General features: G+C 41.8%; 1 protein-coding gene across 1 annotated transcript; it reads left to right on the top strand.

Moving 5' to 3' along the window:
* Positions 1-345: 345 nt before the first annotated feature.
* On the top strand, positions 346-23,399 carry marchf5 (membrane-associated ring finger (C3HC4) 5). The gene is made up of 6 exons (XM_085428810.1): positions 346-793; positions 11,299-11,501; positions 19,255-19,385; positions 19,466-19,649; positions 20,131-20,297; positions 21,706-23,399. The coding sequence occupies exons 1-6, from the start codon at positions 750-752 to the stop codon at positions 21,820-21,822; spliced, it is 846 nt and encodes a 281-aa protein (XP_085284936.1). The 5' UTR covers positions 346-749; the 3' UTR covers positions 21,823-23,399.
* Positions 23,400-23,836: the final 437 nt, after the last annotated feature.

Here is a 23,836-nt window from a genome sequence, read left to right as displayed (position 1 = left end):
TAAATATGTATAATCAGTTCTCACGCAATCACATTATGGATGAGGTTTCCTCTCTGAGATTATTGGACCGTATTTGTCACATTATTGCATTTGTCGTGGTTCACACTCGCGTACACGCATGTGCGTACGGGAATAACTACATTCGCAGTGCGTACTAGTGATGGCTATACACCTCTAATAGTCTTTCTTGACAACTCTGGAGATGATTCAGAGCTTTTATTTGGGCATTCGGCGAAGAGATAAAGAAAGCGAGAGGAGAGAGAGAGGGACATTGTGAAACTACATTTCCCATGCTCGCCTTTGCGGCGCTTGCTTTGTTTTGATTACGTAGATGCGCACCGACGTGGTGTCTTTGCGTTACCTCAGAGACAGCCTGTCAATGGAGTCAAACGGTCACGCCAAACGAGGCCGTGGCAGATGTAAAGAAGAATTTTGCCCGAAATAGCCTATCGAACGCATATAAGTGTTACGTAGACTGCGGCGGCGGAGGAGGAATATCTTTTTGATTAAAAAAAATACCGGTTCGTTTGCGGGTGTTGCGCCGCATCTCGACGAAGGCCTATGTAGCTTGTTAGCATTAGTTCAACAGCTAACTTGCTAGCAGGTGTTTTTTGTTTTTTTGTGGGGGGTTTTCTACGTCGACTTTAGCTGCAACAAATTAACGAGTACTAAATTTCGAATGTTTTACCTGTAACGCAATTAATTTCCTCCAAGAAGACAGCATCTGAACCTTTTTGGCCTCTACGACAATGGCGGAACAGAACGCAGTTGGCATGCAGCAGAATTTGGACAGGTGAGTTCAAGTTTGGGGCTAGCATGCTAATGGCAGCCACATAGCTAAACTTCAAAACAAAACAGTCGTCAAGAAAAATTGTGGGATGGTATTGTCAGAATACCGTCCCCCAATTTAGGCTTTAAGTGAGACACTATCATTTTTTAACAGGACACGAACTTTCAACTCAGCTCTGGATATCATTAAGTTTGCCTGGCCAGGGTATTTTTAGTTTACAAAGGAAGTCCTGGACTCCTAGCTCTGCCAATGAATTGGTGGATATTGTGTTAAGTAATCACTCTAACTTTCTATGGCCAGTTCTTTTGTGTTCTCAAACTGGATACAATTCATAAGGCCATGGAGAAATGTCCAAATATTTGGCTTATTAACTATTGACCCTTAGGCAGGACCCCGCGTCCAGTAAAATACCTGAAAATGTCACGTTCATAGTTCAGAACAAACCTGCTTATCTGTGTTACATCAGACACTGAATGTAATTTCTGTGGCAGCTGAAACGTTGATTAATTTCGAGGAGAATATTTTCTTTAGTAAGATGTCTGAACAAAGTTTGTTTTTACGTACTTGTACAAAAGCGAAAATCAGATACAGGGTGCTCTAAAATGTTTGCGGTCAAGTAGAACAAAAGGAGAACACGTGAATGTAACTGAGGAGCAAGATCAGAACTCCACAAGTTCATATACTATATACACTCATATAAAAGAAAAGAATACAAAACACTTACATCATGGGGAATCATTTTATGTTGTACAATCAGCGTCAACAGACGCAAACGTAATTGGAAGCAGATATAAATGGTAAATGGTAAATGGCCTGTATTTATATAGCGCTTTACTAGTCCCTAAGGACCCCAAAGCGCTTTACATATCCAGTCATCCACCCATTCACACACACATTCACACACTGGTGATGGTAAGCTACATTGTAGCCACAGCCACCCTGGGGGCACTGATGAGAAGCTGTTTCTGTAGCCAGCAGCAAAGCAAGTCTGCTTAAACATATTTTCATCAATGCTTTATCGCCATGTCATAGCTGGGATATTTCACAACAGAAAGAAGAAGTTCAACCATGGATTCTGTCAGGCAGCATTCTGGTCAAAAAGGGTCTCCTTTCACTTTCATCATGACAGAGTCGAAGTTTATCAACAGGCCGAACTTCAGTGGCATTATGGAGTGTAAAGCCACAGAATAGAAAGCTTTTAGTTCACTTGAAGCTGTATGAGGTCTACACTTTATCAAAGGTACTTTTATTCTCTAGTATAGACACAGCTTCCCTATAGTTTGCCTTCAGATCCTCACCTTGAAGGCATTTTCAATATTTGTGATCTGCCAAACTCCTGCAACGACAAGTTAATTCCTTTTCAGGAAAGAATTAATCAGCTTGTGTTCAACTTTGTTTTGTTTTTTTTATCTTACTTTCAGCATTTCGAATTGCTTTTAGTCATTGCTTATAAAGGATTAAGAGAAAAGATAACTTTACGTGGCAAAGTGTAATTCATGATGCAATTCTTAAAACAGAAGTTAAACAATTTCCCTGTCAAAGCAGCTATACTTTTGCTTTGCAAATACCTACCATATTGTAGTTTAAGTAATGAGGTTAAAGCTTAACTCGCCTAACAGGTTTATATACTGTAAGACTACCTTCACACTGCAGGTCTTAATGCTCAGTTCCGATTTTTTGATCAAATCCGATTTTTTTATTTATTTTTTTTGTCTGCTTGTTCACACTACAAATAAAATGTAACAGCAAACACGCTCTAGTGTGAACCCTCAAAGCGGCCCGCATGCGCAAAAGAAGACGTCACACTCTGTTTAGACCCAGAGCAAACAGTATTGACTGATGGCCCTTAATATAAAGACTTGTTTCGGACTTTACGTTTCCCAATTTTGCTTTAAGTTATAAAGTTATTTTGGTATTTACATATGGCCTAATAATTATCGTTATTGCTGTTTTAGAGAGGAGTAGTGCTTCAAAGGATAGTTGCAGATTTCTGTCAGAATCTGCAGATTATACAGTACAAATAAAATGTTCACGTTTCTCCAACATTGTCTTCCCAACAGTTTCACTGACATCTACACTGGATGGCCAGGAAGCGTTCACGATGTCTTCTTGGGCGCTGATAATTGGCGTCTGTCTTGTGTCAGTGACGTAAAAGACGGATTTCATGCGACATGACCATTCAAACAGCAGTCGCTTTCTAAAACACCAGCTATGTATCGGATTCAGTACCACATACAAAAGTGACCCAGGTCGGATTTGAAAATATCGGATTTGTGCTGATGATCGGATATGGATCGCATAGGGTCAAAAAAGTCGGATTTGATGCGTTTTCACCTGCAGTGTGAACGTAGCCTAAGAGACATTTAATGAGACACAAAAGAAGTATAAATTTTGCATGTGTTTGGAGCATTGTGTTGGTGGCCGTGGGTTGATGTGATGTCGTGTAGGTTTGGCTCCTGCTGCCAGATAAACTTTCTCATTTGCAGTGATTTCTTACATCACCAAGTTTTTAGTTAAAAACCCCTGCATATGTACAATAGGGAAAACTCTATTTTAGTTTACTGACTTGGTGGCCTTTATTCGTACTGTACTCAATTCAACAATTCTAGTAAAAATTTAATCAGCTGAACAAACCTGAGTGGGTAGTTGGCGTCTCGCGGCCATCAGTTAAATCACCTTTTCAGAGTTGGGATCTCATCTGCCCAGAAAGATCGGTCAACAACAGCACTTGCTTTGTGATATGTTTTGAAATACAAAGTAATCCAAGTCAGAGATTTGTAGGAGTGTTTTGTTAGGGTTACAAAATGTCTGTGAAAAAGGCCAAGTCATGCAAGTTATCATCTTACCTCTGCTTATATTGGCAATACACAAAAGTAAAGGACACAGACAAATCCTTGAGTGCTATATATTGTTAGTTGTGATAAAATCTTATCGTTCAAGAAAGGAGGGAGTTATGTTTTTAAATTGGATGTTGGTGAATCTTAAATGTTTTTTATTACTAATCAGACTGCCTGTGTTTTTTTTTTGTTTTTTTTTCTTCAGTATGTAAAAACACAACAGGCGTTCATGGGTATGATTAACTTCTTTGTTTATGTCACAGTGACATGACACGCTTTCCAAGTCTTCTCATGCGGCATGTGTGACCTGAATCTTTGTTTGTTGGGGGTGAGGTGATGCGTGCCATTTCCTTTAAAATAGCGTATGCTGTCTGTAAAAGACTTGGCACACAAGTAACGCAGCAATATTGAGTCAATATTGAACATTGGACTTTGAAATCATTTCCCAGGAACATAGTACAGTGGCAGAAAGAAAGGAAGGGCCCATGATCATTGTGAAACGTGCTTTAGCTGTGTGCTGCTGGTGCGTAGCAGAGGCAATAACCCGTGCAATGTTTGAGTAGCCAAAGGCAGGAAGATGTATGTCATGTCTGCTTACTCCTAGACAGTTGTGTACCCAGCCTCTATCACTGACAAACATGAGGCTCCAGAGGCTCTTATCTGGACCTGCCACAAACAGCCAGCTGCCTCTGCAATGCAGTGTTTCACAAATGGAAGTAGGAAGCACATTTTAATCCACATTTATTTATTTATACAGAACCTACATGTTTTATTCTTTTCTTGCTGACCCCATTGATCTCTGCGTGAATGGGTCGATAAATATGTGCTGTGCGTGCGCTAAGAACAACTGACCTTACAGTCATGATTTTGCAGTTTTAATATGGAACATTGTCAGCTTCTGCAGGCTCTTTTTCGACCTTTTCAAACGGTTGAGTGATGATTTGATTTTTTTTTCCTTTTAATGGAAAACAACTGCAGAGACTTTGTTATTTTGTTTGCATGGAGTAGATTAATGACATGTTCCAAGAAACAAATCAGTGGCTGGTCAGCATGTCTTTCCTTGGTAACCCACAGTTTGCATAAATAAGCTGTATTAGCCAGCATTAATGCCAGTGGAAGCTCATGCCACATTTTAAGATAGCTGGTTTAGATAACAGGCAGAGTTATTTAAATCACAAACTAGAGCTGGGCGATATGAGATTTTTTTCATTTTAAGAGGACAAGAGCGGCGAGGTCTATCGCAATAGTTTAATTTTTCTATCGAGAAAAATTTATTTCGCAATACATATCGTTATCGTTCTATCGCCCAGCTCTATCACAAACTAACGAGAATATCCTGTATATGTTGTTTGCCCCAAAGCAATGCTTTCTCAGTGCTGTTTGAGCCTTCATAGCTTTTTATGTACCATCAAAAATTACATTTAAACATTGAATCTGTGGCACGTCACTGCAAAAGGTTTTTATTAATAAAGTGGAGTAATTCACCACTTGGCTTTTTTTTTTTGTGTGTGTGTTAACTTTAAGCCACTCAAAGGCTATTTAAAGCATGAAGTCCTTTTGCTTTGTCGTACACCACAGATCACAGTGCTTTGTGGCGATACTAAAAGCACATGCATTTTTTTCTTAGGTAGTGCCCTCATGTTGTAATAGTTTCTTTGTTTGATATTTCATTGAAGTGAACTTTGCTTAAATTTGAGATTCTGCTGTGTTTCAGGTCAGACTCTTACACACTGGACATTAATATAAATAAGCCCCAGACTAATAAAATATCTGTAATGATTGAAATGTTTTTCCAGAGACTGTCATTGAAGTGTTGATTGGTATTGGTATTTTTAGAAGCTGAAGTTGCTACATTCAGTTGCACAATATTGAAAGGAGGACACTGTGTTATGTTATCAGACTTGTTTATTAAAGACCCATCACTCTAAAACCATGGAGACTTTTAGAGTCATTATTCCAGCTAATGACTTGTTTAACCCTCTGGCGTCCAGGGTTTAATTGGCTATTTTTCACTACTTTTGATAGTACATTTATATTTCACCTTTAAAAGTATTTACGCGGCCTTGTTTGATATTATTCTTTTCAGCACAACCTTACATGTGTGAAGTTACCCTTATGTTTTTTTCGTTTTGGTATACTGCATTAACACAGTTGGTCTAAAATCGCAAAGAACTCAACCACAAACATGTTTAACATATCGTTTTCATAACTTGGAATGCAAATATAAATTTAAAAGATAAATTTAAGAGCACATGAAAGGCCTAAAACCTGAAGACCTGACAACACACCTCGTGTTTTTTCTCCTGGAAACAGCGTTTACATTGCGATCTGCCTTTGGTGGCTTTTTGGCTGGAAAGTAGTGCCCTCATTGTTTTGACACTCAAACAACCGCAATACACTGAATACACAAGACAACAAAACACACAAGCAATATTCCAAACACACCAAACGTCACAAATCTCTCTCGTCTTAAAAATCGCTATCCAAATCCCTTACTCTCTCACTCGCTCTCTCACTGCCATCACTCTTCCTAAACAACCAAATGTCACGTGTCACCTTATTATTTTTTTGATTGGTTGACATTGTAAATTTTTCCACAAATGGAAAAGAGGCGTCATGTGTGTTTTTGTTTTGTTTTTCTCGCAAGAACTCGCTGTCCTTACAAAATGCCGTATTTACCGTTGCGATAGTATTCAGAAAAAAGCATTTTATACATACAGAATTTAAAAACTAGCATGTAGTTTGAAGTCTGCACTTTCAACACAAGTTGAAATGGAGACTTGGCGTGCATCTTGTTGCTATGGAATTTTAAATTGGGTATGTGATTTGGACATACTGGCTCGTCTATTGACCCCAGAGGGTTAACTTGATACTGACACACAAAGTTTAATGCAATACTAACACTTTGAGCTGTTATTTGACCAGCTTGGACAAGACAACATTGTGATTTCCCACAGCCACATGATCATTGCTGAGTTAAAGGAGCCTTTGTGGGGTGGCTTATGCTCTTCTTGAGGACAGGAGCCTGGCTTGTGAGACGATGAGAAAGTCACACTTAATACTAATATTAAGAGTGGCCTTAATATCTCAGTGTCAATCACATCATGGCCATGTCTGTGTCATCTTGGAGCTTTCTTCTATTATCAGAATAAAATCCACAGCTGAGGTGAAACGCGTGACAGTGTCCACAGTGCCTCTGTGCTGCACATTCTTTTGATCCCACGAGCTTGAAGGGTTTTCAAAATAACTGCCGAAATAAAAATGATAATATGCATTGCTGCTTGCCTGCCCTTGAAGTTTCAAAGCAGTCTCTGTGCATTAGGTGGATTAAAGCTTTATTGTAAAAACAGCAGAGACCCACATGAGTTTGCCTGTTTAACATGTAAATAACTTGGTGATACAGGAGGTCACCTTCCTTCAGTGGATTTCAGGCACGTCGCCATCATCGAGTCTCTATGTTCTTGAAAGTCCTTCAGCAACTTTATTAGCAATAATTCAGCATGTCAATCTGCAGATTTTACATCATCGTTTCAACATTTAAAATTGATCTTTTCATTGCATATCGGGTTAACATATTTAGAAAATTGTTGCATTCTGATATACAAGCCTGTTTTGTTTTTTTTTTTGTTTTTTTGTTTTGTTTTTTTTAATATATCAGACTGCACAGGATTTCTCAGTATGCAGTCGTCATTTTGGCTTATCTGGCTGACTGTTCTGTTAAACAGGGCTGAGGCGACGGCAAGCCAGAGATTAAGGTTTCGCACAGAAGATAGTGTTTCACTGCTGTTGTAATAGGTTCTGTCATGCTCTGGGGCTGGGTTACAGGAACAAGAGCCAGTGAATCTAAGGTAGAGATGGGTTTTGTTCTCCGCTGTCGTGTTTCTGTGGAGACGTCTGTCCACCGTTCTACTCGGCGTCTCATCATCGCTTTTTTTTTTTTTTTTTTTTTTTTTTTTTTTTTTAAACGGCAGCCTCATTTTCAGTCTGCAGTGTCTTTGAAGATCCCGTGGTGTCGCACATAAATTCCTATGATGCATTTTTTATATTTGTTTTTTTCAGTTTTGCATTGCAGATCAATGCGAGAACCCTATTTGAATTCAATTGAGTAGTGTGATGCCAGTACACATACATAGGGAGGGGTCAGCTATAGGGTGAACCGCAGTAAAGACTGTAGATATGATCTTGAATGGGGGGGTGATGTTTCCATCACACCACACATTCTCACTGACATGTCATCTGATCACCTCGACCTGGACTGTCCTCTCCTGCGTTGTCATATTTTATTCAACACCAGGGGGGTATTGACAAATAATTCATTGGAGGTAGCTACCTGAGCAAATAATTCAAATGTTGGTCATGCTGTCTTTGACAGAGCACATCTAGCTCTCAGTATGGTGGTGGGAGTCCACAGATTTGGCATCCATTATGGTGTTACATAGGGATATGCTGAGTGTTGCTAGTGGTGGTCAACAAGGAAAATGTCGCTCTAAGCTAACCAGTTTTACTTTCCCCCTCTCTTGACTAAAGTTAAGGAAAGTCACAATTGTTTCCATGCTTCATCCCTGCAATGCATGCAATGACGTTCTTTTAAAAAAAAATAGTACTTCTGCATGCCATGAAGGGATTCAACAAATGGAGCTGAGGTGGGGGGGGTGTTTCTAAAATTCCTGGTGTAAGAAACATTTTTTACTTCCTTGTGAGAGTAAACAGGTTTTCCCTGTTCCTGTTATACCTGTGGTTTAAAAACAGGAAATGGAAGAGTAAACTGCAGCTACAGCTTATCAGGTCAGACACAGGCACCTTCTTTTGCAGTGTGCTTTGGTTAGGTGTCTTACTGTTGGGTTGACCTTTGGAAAGTAATCTGCTAGAATTCTGAGCACAAATAATTCATAATGTGAATGATACCAAAATTAGATCATCACAAACTATGGGTGGGAAGGGGGCGTTCTTAATCAGTGTTTTGTATGCCAGAGATTTATGGGAGGTGTGTGTAGACTAATCATTTTTTCATTCATCCAGTGAAATGCCAGCTGTTCAAGGTTCAGAGTAATTATGAAAATGAGATCATAAATCTCACACACAAATGGGTCACAGGCAGCAGTCAGCTACCAAACCAGTGGATCGCCTGGCAACAGGCTAGTTTAAAAAAAAACCTAAACATTTTCCAGTTTTTAAAACCACATTTTAAGTGGTTTTCATTCATTTCTGCAAACTGCCAAATAGAAGTCTTTGTCTATCTGTTAGCTCTGCGACAGACTGGCAACCTGTCCTGGATGTACCCTGCCTCTCGCCCTAAGACAGCTGGAATAGACTCAGGCCTCCTGCGACCCTGAAAAGGATAAGCGGAAGTGGATGGATGGATGATTAGAAAACCATAATCGGTATATTTTGATGATATGATATGTACCCCAGACAGTATCACAGTATTACACAGAGGAATAATTTGGAAGGACCCCCCCTCTCTCCGATAAACAAATCCACGAGAGCTGATTATTTTGGGATATCTAAAGTAATTGCCTCTGCTTTTAGGTTCTTTTCAGGCGGACAGCGCAGATCGGTGGCATCAGCCTTGTTTCTTGCTGACATTTCTCCTCCGGATGTGCATGTGTGGCGCAAGTTGTTTGACAGGTTGTCAATGAGGAAAGGAGATGCGCACAGCAAGATACTGTTCATAGGCAAATGTTCATGGTATGATAGCCATCAAGTTTCATATCATGTTAATACTTGAAAACCAGTATACTGTTGCAACCGGAGAACCAGTAGAACTCCCTTGAACTTGGCGGAGTCGAGACTCTAGACATGCTGTTGATTTACTTACATCAATTATTCAGATCTAACCTGTGAAGGTTTTCATGAGTTGATGGCAGCTGAAGTAAGGTTCTGCGGATTCTCAAACTGAGCTATATGCAGTGAGACACCCTGGTGGTGACCCATCCAGCCAGTCGCACGTTGCTGATTAATTATGGAAATGCAATATGTCACACTAGGTGATGTGCTTTGTTAAGGTCAGGGAAGTTCGATATCAAATTGGCTTGCACATGTTGCGTTGCTTTGCAGTGGAGGAGGGTAAGGTTGTAAAAGACCGGCAGAACCTTCCTAAGAGGTAAAGAGAAGGTTTACTCCCATCTCTGTATGTAAGGGAACAGAGAAGGAAGATGTCACGGTATAAAATGTGGTTTGGCTTGAATTACGTTGTCATAGTTTTCATCAATTACTTTTTTTTTCTCACAACAACAACAAGACAAGCTTGGGGAGGAAGAGAAGAGTGGAGATATACCCACATTTCACATTTGAAGTCAAGGAAAATAAGATGCTTTGTAAACTGTGTGGATTCACTCTCACCAGTAAAAACACAACAAGCTTTCACACTTTATATTTTAGTCAACTGAATCACTTTAGATTTAGGATAATAATACTATAGTTTGAGTAAAACTAAAAAGAATTCAAATAAAATCAGCTGTCAAAATGAACACTGACCTGTTGATTCAGTGTATGAGTAGCATTGTGAATAATACTGGCGTCAAAGTCAGAAATGTGTAGCTATGGCTAGGATCAACGGAAGTAGAGAATCGGTATATGTGGAGCATAGGTTGCTTCTTTTACCAATGCTTGTTAGAAAAGGGAGCTGACACTGATGTGATCTGAAATGCAATCCTTTGGAAATTGTCTTGTATTCTAATGGCAGGGTGAAGGGCCTGTTTGTTTGAGCTGCTGTGTGTCCATTGAACACTTCTTGTCAGATATGCTTGATTCAGTCAGCATTGCAGCTTGTTTGCCTATAGGGTTTATGTATTGATCGGCTGATTTCTGATTACTGGTAAAGAGCTAGCAGGAGTCCTTCATCAAAGCACTTTGTAGCTGCTCCATCATCTGCCGTTTGTTTTACACAGAGAAAAATCTGCACCAAGTCTCCAGAAGCTGTATTAAAATATGCAGATGAACTGATAACTTGGTCTGATAGCATGTTTAAATGATACAGCTTAATGAAGGCTGACAGCAGCCATCCTATTTTACATGAGATACCTGCAGCAAACAGGGGTGAGTCTAAAGGGGGGCACAGGGTGTACTAGACTATATTAATTTCAAGACTTTTGTAACATTTTTCAGATTAAAAATGAAATATTATAAAACATTATATTCATTAAATTGCATTAATATTTAAAAATATAAAAACACCAACGTTTTTTTCACAAGCCAAAACCCCCCCAAACCATTAGCCATTAAACTCTGAGCCACTGACCTGAGGGTTGTTAGATTGGACACTGAATTATTAGATTATAAGATTACTCGATTACTAAAATAATCAATATTTGCAGCTCTATTTACAACCATGTCTTTCTTTTACCCTTCAGCTGTACAAGGCTGATGGGGCGCAGAGAATGGGGTGATGTAGGAGATTCGAATTGATACCATAGGTGTATCTACTAAAAATCTCACACGAGTTCAAACCTCAGTGACCTTCACCTCAAGGTCAGAGTAAGTTTTCTGAAAATCTTGTGAATGCGATAACTTCAGAACAAGGTGACGTACGATTTTGAAATTAATGGCATAAGTGTGTCTACTAGGAGACTGAGGGGTACAGCTGGTGGCTGCTAGTATTTTTATTTATTTTTTGCAGCCATGTTTGTTTCAGTGTCTCATCCTGAATTTGGGCATGTGTGTTTGTTTTAGGAGCTGCTGGGTGTGCTTTGCCACGGACGAAGATGACCGCACGGCAGAGTGGGTTCGCCCGTGTCGCTGCCGCGGCTCCACCAAGTGGGTTCACCAGACCTGCCTGCAACGCTGGGTGGACGAGAAACAGCGAGGCAACAGCACAGCACGCGTAGCCTGCCCACAGTGCAATGCAGAATACCTCATTGTCTTTCCCAAACTGGGTGGGTTGCATTTCTCTGAAAATAAAACCTTGTGGAAGCGTGATGAGATGGCCTCGAAATGTCACTAGCTTTTGTTGTCTTGTTGGGCTGAGAGGATTCTGTGCTTGAGGAAATTAAGAGGATAATTATTCCTTCAGCTATGTTTTTCAAGGTCTACTGCAAAACTTTGAGTGATTGCAGTACTCCAGTCTTTGAAGCTATGTGTGATTTATGTCTGTGGCATAGATTTTCAAAATGAGGATCAGGTATATTCAGGATCATTTAAAATTGAAAGGCTTTAGATCCTATAGAGTAGTGTGTGATGTACAGCATGGTTAAAATATAAGGATCGTTAACTTATAGCCCCACGCCATGCTGAGAAGCTGAGATAAATTTCTTGTTCACAAATCTAAATTTAATATAGTGTATTGCTGAGCTCTCATACAGCCTTTCTGGCAGTTGTCAACATCAAAGCAGAATTACAGAGAAAATTTCCATGTAAATAAACTCCTGTTTGAGTCACTGCCTGCAACTGTATCCAAACTTTGGGAACTGTTGAGTTTGTCTTGCCTCAGTTTATTTACTCGAGATCCAGCATAAGTTCTGTGGCGATCTGGGTAAATGTTTCATTTCATTGTGACAACGAACAGGGGCGTGCTCGCTGACTGACCAGCAGCTGCTGCCTCAATTAGCTCGACACGTCAGAGTGGCGAGGGCTTCGATTGTTCTCAAAAGCTATGACTCAACCAGTGAAGATACAGCACGCAGAGCTGTGCTTATTTGGACACAAGCTGCTCACAGCTCACTTTCTCAGATCTCTTCATAACTTTCTAAGACAGTGAATGACTCTCACAGAAAACACTGCAGTTGCATCACAGGAAAGTTGGTTTTATCTGTTAGATGTTTTGCTGCTGGATGTGAAGACTTGGGCATATTTGAAGTTGTATACTTGTCACTTGGTTACCCATCAGCCCCTGGCCCATTGCCATTTCATAGAGAGTGAGACGTTGAAATTTGAGACAGAAGCAAACATAGTGTTAGCCTGCAACAGGTTGGGCCCAACTGGTAAACAGGTTCATGTATATTTATAGTGACCAATGCTGTGCTGTCACTCACTTTGGTGCTTTAAGCTGAGCTTCTGTGCATGCTTCTCCAACCTCAAGTGTTTGTCTGACCTCTATCTACGAGCTCATTATTGGAATGTGGTTGCTGGGTATATGTGAATGTGTCTACAGCCCTTTTGTATTTGTATTGACTCAATTCCTAGAAGCACAGTTAATCAGTACTTGGAAGTAAAAAAAACCCCAAAAAGAATCAGTAGCGCAAAGTTTTATGGACCAAGTTTTATTTATTCACAAATTTGAAACATTTCTGCAGACAACAAAAGCATGCAGCCAATATGGGGCAATTTCTACCAAGGTTGGTTGTGAAATTGGTAGAAATTGTGACAAAATAATCAGTGGATAACAAACAAGTTTGATCCCCTTCCCTCAGGAATATTTATTTTTGTAAAATATGTGAACGGGGAAAGAATGGCCAAGAATGGCATCTTTGCAAAACCATTGTTAAACCAGTTAAATTCTCAATCCTTTTTGCAGCTTCTTGGCCACTGCTGTTGAGGTTCAGTTGGAAATTGTTCATTTTCCTGTTACTAGATTTATGGGGAGCCACATTAGACAGAGGAGGAAATCGCCACAGGTTTGAGACCCCTGCCCCAAAGCATAAAAAGAATACAGATAGAAATGGATATCATAGTTTAGCTTTCACTGGGGCTCTGACGTGGTAACGTCTTGTCCATGTGCAGCATGTGTAGCAGCTGAGTTAAAGTGAAACAAAATATCCATACAGTAAGTTATAAAGTCAACTTCTCATAGTGTTTCAGTTCTCTTTAAACAATCTTTAGGATTGTTGGCTGTAACAGGCCCTGCTCGTTCTGTTTGTGAAATCAGAATTGTCCTAATGGATCTGTTTGATCTGAATTTGCTGTTTATTGAAATTTTGTATATATAAGTATGTTTGTTATCTAATGTTAGTGTCTCACATGTTCTGGCTTTGAGGCACTTTATGAATTGAGCCTCTGTTGTACAGTGCGCCAGTGGAATTTACACTTTAGACTGACTGCATCAGTGTTTCTCACACTGCCGTATTATTATGATGGCTTTGCGGCTTGTTATTTTTGGACAGCTCTTTATAAAAAAGTCAGTCATAGAAGTGACTTGTGGCTAAATGTTTACCCTCAGTCTCCTGATGCCCACTCCACAGTTTGTTTTTTAGTCATGTGTTCAAATACTGAAGTGGTTTAGAGCATGGTGATGGATAGGCCAGCGGTTTATTTTGAAAGAGCTTCCTCGTTTCTGATCTGCTGGGTGACGTTGCCCTCGGAGAATGACACAGAAACAGCGTGCCACCATCACTCTTCATTTGCTGAGGTTGGTGTTGCCTTTGATGTAACTTTCTTTGGTTTCCCTTCAGTTTAGATGACAGACTGTGAGGATGTGTGGTGGAGTTTTAGCCTCAGGATGTTTTGGGAAGATTTCTGCAGATGAAGTAGCCTAAACTTTGTTTTGCCACTTATTCCAATTTCTGGTTGAGAGTTGGAAGTGAATTAATAGGCTGCAGTTAGCACACTGTCCACCACAGCTTGTGTGTGTGTGTGTGTGTGTGTGTGTGTGTGTGTGTGTGTGTGTGTGTGTGTGTGTGTGTGTGTGTGTGTGTGTGTGTGTGTGTGTGTGTGTGTGTGTGTGTGTGTGTGTGTGTGTCATAAGACGTTTTTTTCCTGCAATGTACTATAGCAGCAGGCAAATGTGTTTTTAGGGGTTTTGTTTTTTCACTTTTGCATTTTTTTAAATGCTGAAGGTGTTTGAATAGGAAATGGATAGTAGAGTAGTGGTTGGTTATGTGCACAGTGTTTGTTGAGTTTACCTCACCCCCACCCACCCACCGACCCCCAAATCCCTTTAGTGAGGGTCAGACGGAGGTGGTGTGCGGGGATGTTGGATGTGTCTGGATGAGAGGAGTGGGAGTGAAATTGGGTCACGGAAAGAGCAAACAGAGCAGCTCATCAAAGGCCCACAGCGACAGAGGAGATGAGCAGAGCTGCTGATGGATTCATGAAATCACAGCGTTTCTAGGTGATGAGGAGAGGATGTACCTCCGTGTTGTCCTTTCCAGCAGGGCAGCACATGCAAACATTAAGTGGCGATTCACGGATTTGCATTCGTGGCACCGCGTGACGTCAGACTTGGGTCAGACTGAATTTGCAAAGCATTTGGATTTGTTACGCAGGGTTTTTACTGACACGACTGCTTTGTCAGGGTTTGAATTTCCATGAGATTTTTCTTTGTTCTGACTGAGGACTTGAGACGCTGGCTGCAGGATACGCTGGGCATTAGTCCACTTCAAAGCAAGGCGGAGGAGTACAGCGCTTTTGGTTTTGCTGCATCATTGCTGCAGTGTTCCTCTCACATAATTTTTATTCTAGCCTCGTTCTCTTTATTATACAACGCCATGTCTAGTACAGAGACCCAGTATCTTTGGTCACCTAATGCACAAAAACTGTTAAAGCTTAGATGCACTCCTTTTTTGCGGTGTTTGCTCTGGTTTTAATGAACCCAATGAATACTATCAGTTTTCCAGCCCAGCAATAACAGCATTCAGTCTGGGCGGATGGAGTTAAATCTGTGGACGGGTAGAGATGGGGAGCACTGACCGGTCACTGAGGCCAGCTCATTTCTAGAGGCTGGATAGGGTTTGGTCACAGTATTGCTCTCTGCGCGGGGACCCCTGCCTGCTCTTGGAGCAAATGAGTGGGTGGATTCTGAGATACACATCATTTTTTTCTCTTAACTCAGGTCTTGATTGTTTTTCACTTGCTTACAGCCCCGGAGGGGGGGGGGGCAGAGTCATTTTTCAGCCTTCAAAGAGCAGGGCAGCTATATGCTGTTCTGGCTGCACTCCCACCAGCAGCTGCTGCAGAGCCAAAGCTAGCCCATCATGCTAATTTGGCTCGCTATATAACTCCTGAGGACGACGTGTCCTTGCTGCTCCTTTTCTGACACTCAGCCCAGAGAGTAAACAAGTGAGCTGGAACAGCGTGCCAATGTGCGTGCCCACTACCGAGGTATTGCAGTTGCACGGGGCCCCCTCCTAACTTTCCTCTCCCTCCCTCCTTTTTTAATAATCTTAATTATGGAATCTGCTACCAGCAGCCATTAAGGGCAGTCTAGTCCCCTTTGCCCGGGATGGCGTAATGCTTAGGCACGGAGAAAGCGGAAGAGATCCCAGTGCTGTCATCAAAATATGGCATATTAATGCTCTCGAGCATTGTGAGGTCAGTCCCAAAGGCAAACACGGGTGCAGTAACAGGAGGCCTGAAAGCATCAAATGGCTGCTGGCAGATAAGAGACAGCTGCTGCATTAAAAACTGTCTCAGACTCAGATACTCTTTAGAAGTGATAAATGCACCTCGCTCACTTTGAGCTCTTTCCTCAACAAGTGGACTGCAGCGCTGCAGTAAAGACATTTAGCACAGACCAGCACAGTGAATGCACTCAGCTGTAGAAATACGTGCACTGCTAACAGTGGATGGATTGTATGCCGCGTGTGGCAGGTACTTACGGGCACCAGCCTCATAGTGGCCAGGCTGCACAAACAATTTAATGAAGCCAGTCCAGAAACTGTAAAACTCCTCACGGCACCCCTGGAGTTATTTCAGGAAGCCGAGTCCTTTTACTCTAAGCTCATGTTGTTAAGGTTGTAGTTAGAGATGTGTCACCACTTTCCCTTCCTTCAAAAATGTATCTGCTCAGGTGTTTGTTTGAAATCTGTCCTTGTGCCTGACTGGGCCCTGGCAGTAATCCTTTTCCCAGTAACGGCCTGTAACCCACCGCCCCAGCTGTCCTTAACTCTAAGTGATGGCAGCTTTCTGTGCTATAAGGCAGAGGTGTGGACTCGAGTCACATGACTTGGACTCGAGTCAGACTCGAGTCATTAATTTTATGACTTTAGACTTGACTTGAAAAAATGTTCTAAGACTTGTGACTTGACTTGGACTTTTACACCAATGACTTGGGACTTGAATTGGACTTGAACCGGTTTACTTGAAAAGACTTGATATTTTACCCCAAATATAAAATTTAACATGCATATTATATAGAGATTGAAAATGTGACGTCATTCACGGGTAGAACCGCAAAGGATTCTGGGAACTCGTGGCAAGCGGTACTAGCGCACGCAGGCTTTCAATTGAAATCAGTCACACAGCAATAAAAAGAAACACAAAAATGTCAAGAAGCTGTTGTATTATTAACTGCAATAGCCGGTCGCATGACAGCCACGGGAAGCCGACGGGTAAAGAGATCGGTTGTTATCGGATTACGTCGTTGAAGAGAAATTGTTCGAGCCATGTTTCCGAAGTAACAAAGACGCGATGGCCTGGATCGCAGCCATTCAAAGATCAAATATAACGTCCCAGAACACTCCAGCTCACAGGTTAGTCTGCTCCAAGCATTTACACGAAGGTCAGTGTTTTTTAGTAGTTAATACGTCATTTTTCTTAACATAACTGGTGATATAGGTTACAAGCAAGTCTGGCGCTGAACAGAAATTGTCGCGCTATGCTCCTTTATTTATTGTGCATAAATAGTAAATTGTCCTGACACAATATTGCGTTTCGCTTCTGTTATTATGGTACATTGACAAGAACATATACTTTTATTCACAGGATAAAACAGGTTTTTTGTATCACTAATTGCTCAGTACGATTACAGCATACAGTATTGTTGTCACTGCTACATTTCTGTGATGGGTACCAGAAATTATTTCCACTACTAATTAATTACCGTTGAGCTCAAAGGTTATATTAATAAACGGTTAACGAATGTGTATTTATGACGACGATTTGTGAGACTGGTAAACTTATGATACGTACGATGGTCTTTCGTTCTACACGGTGCGTTTCAAGGTCCTGTACCCATCCGGCGGTAAACTGTACCTGGGCTTGTTGCAGTGACCTGAAGTTACTAAACTTCATGAGTGTGTGCACTCACTCCAAGAACCGTATGATTATAAATATGCATATAAATATGCTACGATGAGATAGCTGACTTCATCTAACTAGCAAATGTTGTCCAGGCTACGTTGGTGATACAGTTTTTTTTAATGTGTATGATATTTTTGTCATGCGATTTTAAAGCTGGTCCTACAACCGCATCCAAGAATAACATGCAGCTTATCTCAGAACTGTCGGTGAAAATTATTCTTGGAGCTAGGTTTAATTGAGCTGCATTTTAAAGAGGTACAATTTCACAATTTGTGTATATTTTCTAAGTTCACTATTTTGTCATGTGTTGAGAAAAACACAGATTTTAAAATTACATGGTCTAATATTTACATTTAGCATAACTGCAACATTATTTTTTCTTTTTTTTTTTTAAAGACTCGAAAGGACTTGAAATTCAAAGTTTCAGACTTGTGACTTGACTCGGACTTTTACACCAGTGACTTGAGACTCGACTCTGACTTGCCTGACATTACTTGAGACTTGACTTGAGGATAAAGACTTGAGACTTACTTGAGACTTGCAAAACAATGACTTGGTCCCACCTCTGCTATAAGGTCAATCAGGCTCTTTTTACTTGCTGTGCAATATATTTATCAGTGAGCTGCTGACATGGCCTGAGGAAAGGTGTTCTTGAACAAAGTCCTGCTTTCATAATGAGCAGTGACTCAGCACTGTTTCTGAAACAACTTGACTGCTTCATTTCTAAACTAGAGAAGAGATGCAGTGGTATCTCTGTCTGAAGTAGGATTTCAGTCACCGTCTGCTGGAAATGAGAACCGTGCATGTGTAACACTGATATTATAGTAAGGTGTTTGAGAGTGTAGGTTTTTCAGAGCCTGGAAGCCCAAACTGCTGTGCTCTGTGGATCTAATTTTGCAGTTTACCAAGTGCCAAAGCAGCACGCACACAGAGGCCCAGCACTGTCTTGCGCTCAGTCCCTCTGGCAGCCTCCCCGCTCCCCTCCCACTGACTCCTGGGCTAGTTATTAATAGGATGTGGATGGCTCTGTCTGGGTGAGGAAATCAGGTTGCCTTCCTGTAAATATTTCATGATTTCCCTCGAGTGGGCCCAGAATGCAAGAGACGGGAATGCAGCAGAGATGTTTTTTAAGGTCCTGCTCCTGGTGTCAGACAGGGATGTCACTACTCCAAAGGCAAGTTTGAACTTCAGATTAATTTCTTATTACATGCTGGTCGAGAGGCATCCCAGTTCTTTTTAATCTCAGTGGGCCCTGCCCTTGAAGCTCCTCCTTAAGTGTCAATAAACCTGCAAAACAAGGCGTGCACCTTACACAGCCTGCTTTAAACTTAGGAAAAGTCTGAGGAAGAAAGTTTGCTTTTGATGTCACTGCACTGTCGTAATGTGCCTCCAAGCATAGCACACCCAGTAACCCTGTTTCTGTAGAGGGGAGAGAGATGCATCTAATTGGTTGGAAATGAGGATATTTTGACAACTTGAGCTGTCAGGGAAAATAATGAGGGACATTTTCCTGACCTTTGATGCACAAAATGATCATTACATTAGGAGGATTATCAGATCAGTGGATAATAATCCCTGAAGTTCAGATTCTCAGTCAGAAGTACGCAGTAATGGTTGAAGTAGCTCTCTAAAACTACGGATAACAGTTATATTTATGTTAGCCAACAGTTTTACGTGTTATAGGTAAATATATTTCTCTTAGTTGTGACTTAAGTCTGGTGATGCCTCCATCAGGTCCTGTGGTTTATGTGCTGGACCTGGCTGACCGCCTCATCTCCAAGGCTGGCCCCTTTGCTGCAGCTGGCATCATGGTGGGCTCCATCTACTGGACCGCTGTCACATATGGAGCAGTCACTGTCATGCAGGTAAAGATATACTAGATAAATCTAGTATATACTTGTGTGCAGCTGTTTGCCACTCTGACCATCTCCTGTGCCTCCTCCAGGTCGTCGGCCATAAGGAGGGCCTGGATGTTATGGAGCGGGCTGATCCTCTGTTCCTTCTCATCGGGCTGCCCACCATTCCTGTCATGCTGATCCTCGGCAAGATGATCCGCTGGGAAGACTACGTCCTGCGCCTGTGGAGGAAGTACTCTAACAAACTGCAGATCCTCAACAGCATCTTCCCCGGTCAGGACACACTCCTTACGTTTGATCCTGAGAATGTGTATCTGTGTTTATATTGTGTTTGTTACGTGTATGCTGCACTGTGTGAGTCTAACCTTACTCAGGTGTAACTGTCAGTATGAAACGATGATGCTCTAATGTCTGCTGCTGCTAAAGAACAGCCATCACTGCTGGACAGACAGGATGTCTTTTCAAGGACAATAATATAAAACCATGTAAGGAGCTGAGTCAGAAACTTGATTATCATAACCTGATGATAGCAGAAAAGTTTCAGACAAAAACAAATAATATGGAGAGTTACTAACACCTCAAACACCGTCTCCTCATCCATCACAGAAATCCTCACTGCAGCTGGTCGGTGTTCACTTCATCACAGCCACAAAACAGATAAATAAATCAATCCTCAGCCTCTGAAACTCAACTGTGTCAGCAGCTGCGCCCTCAGGTTTACGCAGGAATAAAACTAATACTTGTGTGTGTGCAGGGATCGGCTGTCCAGTTCCTCGGATCCCCGCAGAGGCCAGCCCCTTGGCAGACCATGTGTCAGCCACACGGATCCTGTGCGGCGCCCTGGTCTTCCCCACCATTGCCACCATCGTGGGGAAGCTCATGTTCAGCAGCGTCAACTCGAACCTGCAGAGGACCATCCTGGTGGGTCCAACCAGACTCGCCGTATGACTCACCTGACGGTAGCAATAGTTCTGCAGGGGATTCGATGAGCAGAGTACAAACAACTAGTATATCCACCCCCTTGTTTTAGCCCTACTATTGAGTAAACGACCTCCTCTAATTTGGCCTAATTGTGCATCGTATGAGCCATTTAGACATAAGAGAAACCTTAAATGGGAGGACAGAAAGGTAACCAGAGCGGCTCATGCGATCTGGGCTGCACTGATACTGCTGAACACTCTGTCCTCACCTAGCAAACCTGCAGGAAGGAGAGCGAACAGATGAGCTGCATCATCAGTCAAACCTTTATTTGTTCTCGGCGTGATCGATCACTGTGAGACAAAAAAGAAAAACACACCACTGTAAATAATTAACTTTTAAAGCGCAATTAATGAATATTCCCACAAGATGGTGCTTCGTTCCTTTTGTGTTGAGCCAGAGTGGCGACGACTGAAACTTCACATCAGTATTTATCACATGCTGTATTAGTCAAAGTGCCAGTGTGGACGCCTCTGTTTACTTTTCCGACACACTTGAGTTAGTAAGTTAGCCCATGTTTGTTTAGTTTTACACAATCACAACCACTGACAGCTTGGACACTCCTGCCTAATCTAAAGGCTCTCAGCTCGGCGGGTTTGGATGGTTAGTATTGAGGTCAGGATTCAAAAAATTGTTTCCACTTTTCTTCTTCTAAATAGATTTTTGTAGTTTAAATTCAGTCTTAGCTTTTAAATTTTCAACAGTAAATACTGTTTATTTAGAGTAAACGATCACTATAAGCATTCATTTTTATTGCTTTTTAGTCTGTTATTAACCGTGTACTCGAGAAATTGTGAAAGTGCCCCTAGCAGTCCAGCCATAAGATCACAACTAATATAAAACAAAGTGAAGGAAGATTTTCAGGCTTCCTGTGACGATTAATGAGTCATCACATTTGCTGATTGAATGGATTCATTTTTTGTTTGCGCTCAAAGGCACATACTGGAAGAACAGCCCCGGCTTGAATATTATTTAGATACACTGTAATATTCATTCAGGTTGGCCGTTCAGACATCCACACACCTTTGTTCAGACAGACTGCCATAAATGAGCCAGTTTCCTGTTTGGGTTGGAAGGCTTCACTCTCCAGAAACCTCCACCTTTACTCTTGAATGATCCTTTTTAACCAAAATATCTGTAAGTGCTCTAGCATTCCTGGTCACAGCTGAGCAGGAAACAGACAGGAATCATCTGCATGTTTGTTTATGAGATGCAGTCGTGTGTGTGATAGTCGGTGTGAAATTAAAGTAAATCCTCCTAGAGTCCGCTGTGGGGGGAGAGCTTTGATGTGTTGAGCTGAATCTGTCTTTAAGTCCACTTTCAACACCATTTTGCTTTCCTCCACCTACAGGGAGGTATCGCCTTTGTGGCCATCAAGGGGGCGTTTAAGGTGTACTTCAAACAGCAGCAGTACCTGAGGCAAGCTCACCGCAAGATCCTCAACTTCCCCGAGCAGGAAGAGGCCTAAAGGAGGCTGTCAGAAGGGAGGACAGATGGATGGAGGAACTACACGCCTCCGCTTGAGGGGGTGGGTGGGATGAAAGCTCAGTGAGCAGGAAGTGCTGGTGAAACAGACTTTTGATCGTGTCATCCTCATTACCACCTCTTCCTCCTCCCCACACCTCGCCCCTCTCACCGCCCCGGTGTGACTCTTCACTGACATTTTGTGACGCTGGCTTAAAGTGAAGATGGAGACGTGCGGACTGGAGCATGTTAGCAGTTGATGTGCAGTTACAGTCACACAGTCTCACACACACACACACACACACACCTACACACACACACACACACCTGTTTCCTGAGTACGACTGCAGGGTGGATGAGCTTCAGCAATCACGTTAACTATTGTAAACCTACTATATTTTAAACAATTAAAACGTGGGGCATGTGTAATTCGTTTTATAAAAATGCAAATTGTTTTATATTGTTTATTTCGCAGCACCCCATTGGCTGATGATAGTGGCTTATGTTCAAAGAAGACTAATGTTGAGCATAAGGAATGTACTCGTGAGCAAACAGTAAAATGATGTGAATCCTGACGCAGAACAGAAAACTAGCCTCGCCACGTCATTGTGCCACTGCAGCTGATTATCTAACGGCGAACACGCCGAGCGCAGATCAGAAGCTGATACACAGCTGTTTACTTTGTTCACGTGCTTCGTCCAGTATTCCTCATCTCTACTTTTCAAAACGCTGTCATGTGATGTGTCTTGAAGCCTTGTCACCCGTCACAGTGCAGGTGAGCACTGTGCCGTGATGTGTGGATAATACATATATTAGAAAACCTTGGGGTGCCTGACTCAACATTCAGTGCAGCGCTTACAGGAGACGGACACTTGAGTTAAAGCCGTTGCCTCCAGATTTTAGAGGCAGTTCATACCCTCCACCCCCTCGGCCTGCCATGATGGGACTTCAGTTGCCTGAGCTTGGACCAGCTCAGGTCAGACTCAGGTACTTCTCTCTGAATGACCTCGGACACTGGTAACTACAGATGACTCACTGCAGCAGCCAGCACTTCTGAATGGAAATTAAAGGGTCAGTTCACTCAAATACCGAGCCGTATTGTCCTGCCCAAGTGGTGTACAGACACTTTGATTTTTAGTCTTCAAGTAGGATTTTATTGGTTTGAAACGGTGGAAAAAATATAGGGAGATGTTCAAGTTTAGCCACAATTTCTGGCAAATGTATTGAAATGTTGAGATATTAGGACGGATGAATATAGAGCTCTGATTTGAGTGAACCGACCAAAACAGTTTGGTTTATAAGACGTGAAGCCTAATGTATCAAACTCCTTTGTTCATGTGTAAATAACGTGGCTTTGAATTAACAAGTTATTGCTGAGATGAGAATCTGAGTGAGAGAGCCTGTTTAACACACTGTATAACCAACCACCTGGAATATTTAACCTGCACATGTCAACTTCTGTACAGGTGTTCTGAGATCTGCAGACTAAACCTTTCCCATCAGATCTCCTCAAGAGGCTGAACTGTTGTGCACACGATGCTTCTAACGTTAGACTTCTACAGTATGAGCTCTGTAAATAAATGTATTTTCCAAATGTTGACGTGCACGTGTTGAGACTGGAAAAGTGGGACAGACGAGCTTCCATTCAGCTGTTTATTAATTAGAAACACACAAGAAACATAAAAAGACCAAACTCAGCACTCTTCACCTGCCCATGACCCCCACCAGCCAATCACAGTCATTCTGAGTTGCTAAATACATCCAGAAATTAAAAATTTGATTTTCTAAATGAAAACCACTCACTAGGTAATTCACGTCAAACAGTGCACGGCCCGCCCAAGCCTGATATGTAACATTGGTTTCATCTAGAACGCTGTGTGAAAACTGCTTTATCACCGGCTCTCCTGAGACGCTGTGGAGCTACATGCTGTGTAAATAATAGACTAAGGCATGCTTCTGCTGCTGGTTCTTTGGGTTTTCACCACAAGGTAATATAGTGCCTTTTAAAGCAGTAGAAG

The sequence above is a fragment of the Rhamphochromis longiceps genome, linkage group LG13, assembly GCF_057381845.1.
Source record: "Rhamphochromis longiceps isolate RC_006_pf linkage group LG13, R_longiceps_female_GT1.1, whole genome shotgun sequence".
In the NCBI taxonomy this organism is placed as follows: domain Eukaryota; kingdom Metazoa; phylum Chordata; class Actinopteri; order Cichliformes; family Cichlidae; genus Rhamphochromis; species Rhamphochromis longiceps.
The sequence above is the reverse complement of the archived record's forward strand: the minus strand, read 5'-3'. Positions and strand labels throughout refer to the sequence as shown.

Coding starts and splice junctions, on each gene's coding strand:
- marchf5 (XM_085428810.1), top strand. CDS start 750: ATGGCGGAACAGAACGCAGTTGGCATGCAGCAGAATTTGGACAG. Junction 19,386..19,465: donor GAGCAGTCACTGTCATGCAG/GTAAAGATATAC, acceptor TGCCTCCTCCAG/GTCGTCGGCCATAAGGAGGG. Junction 19,650..20,130: donor CCTCAACAGCATCTTCCCCG/GTCAGGACACAC, acceptor GTGTGTGTGCAG/GGATCGGCTGTCCAGTTCCT.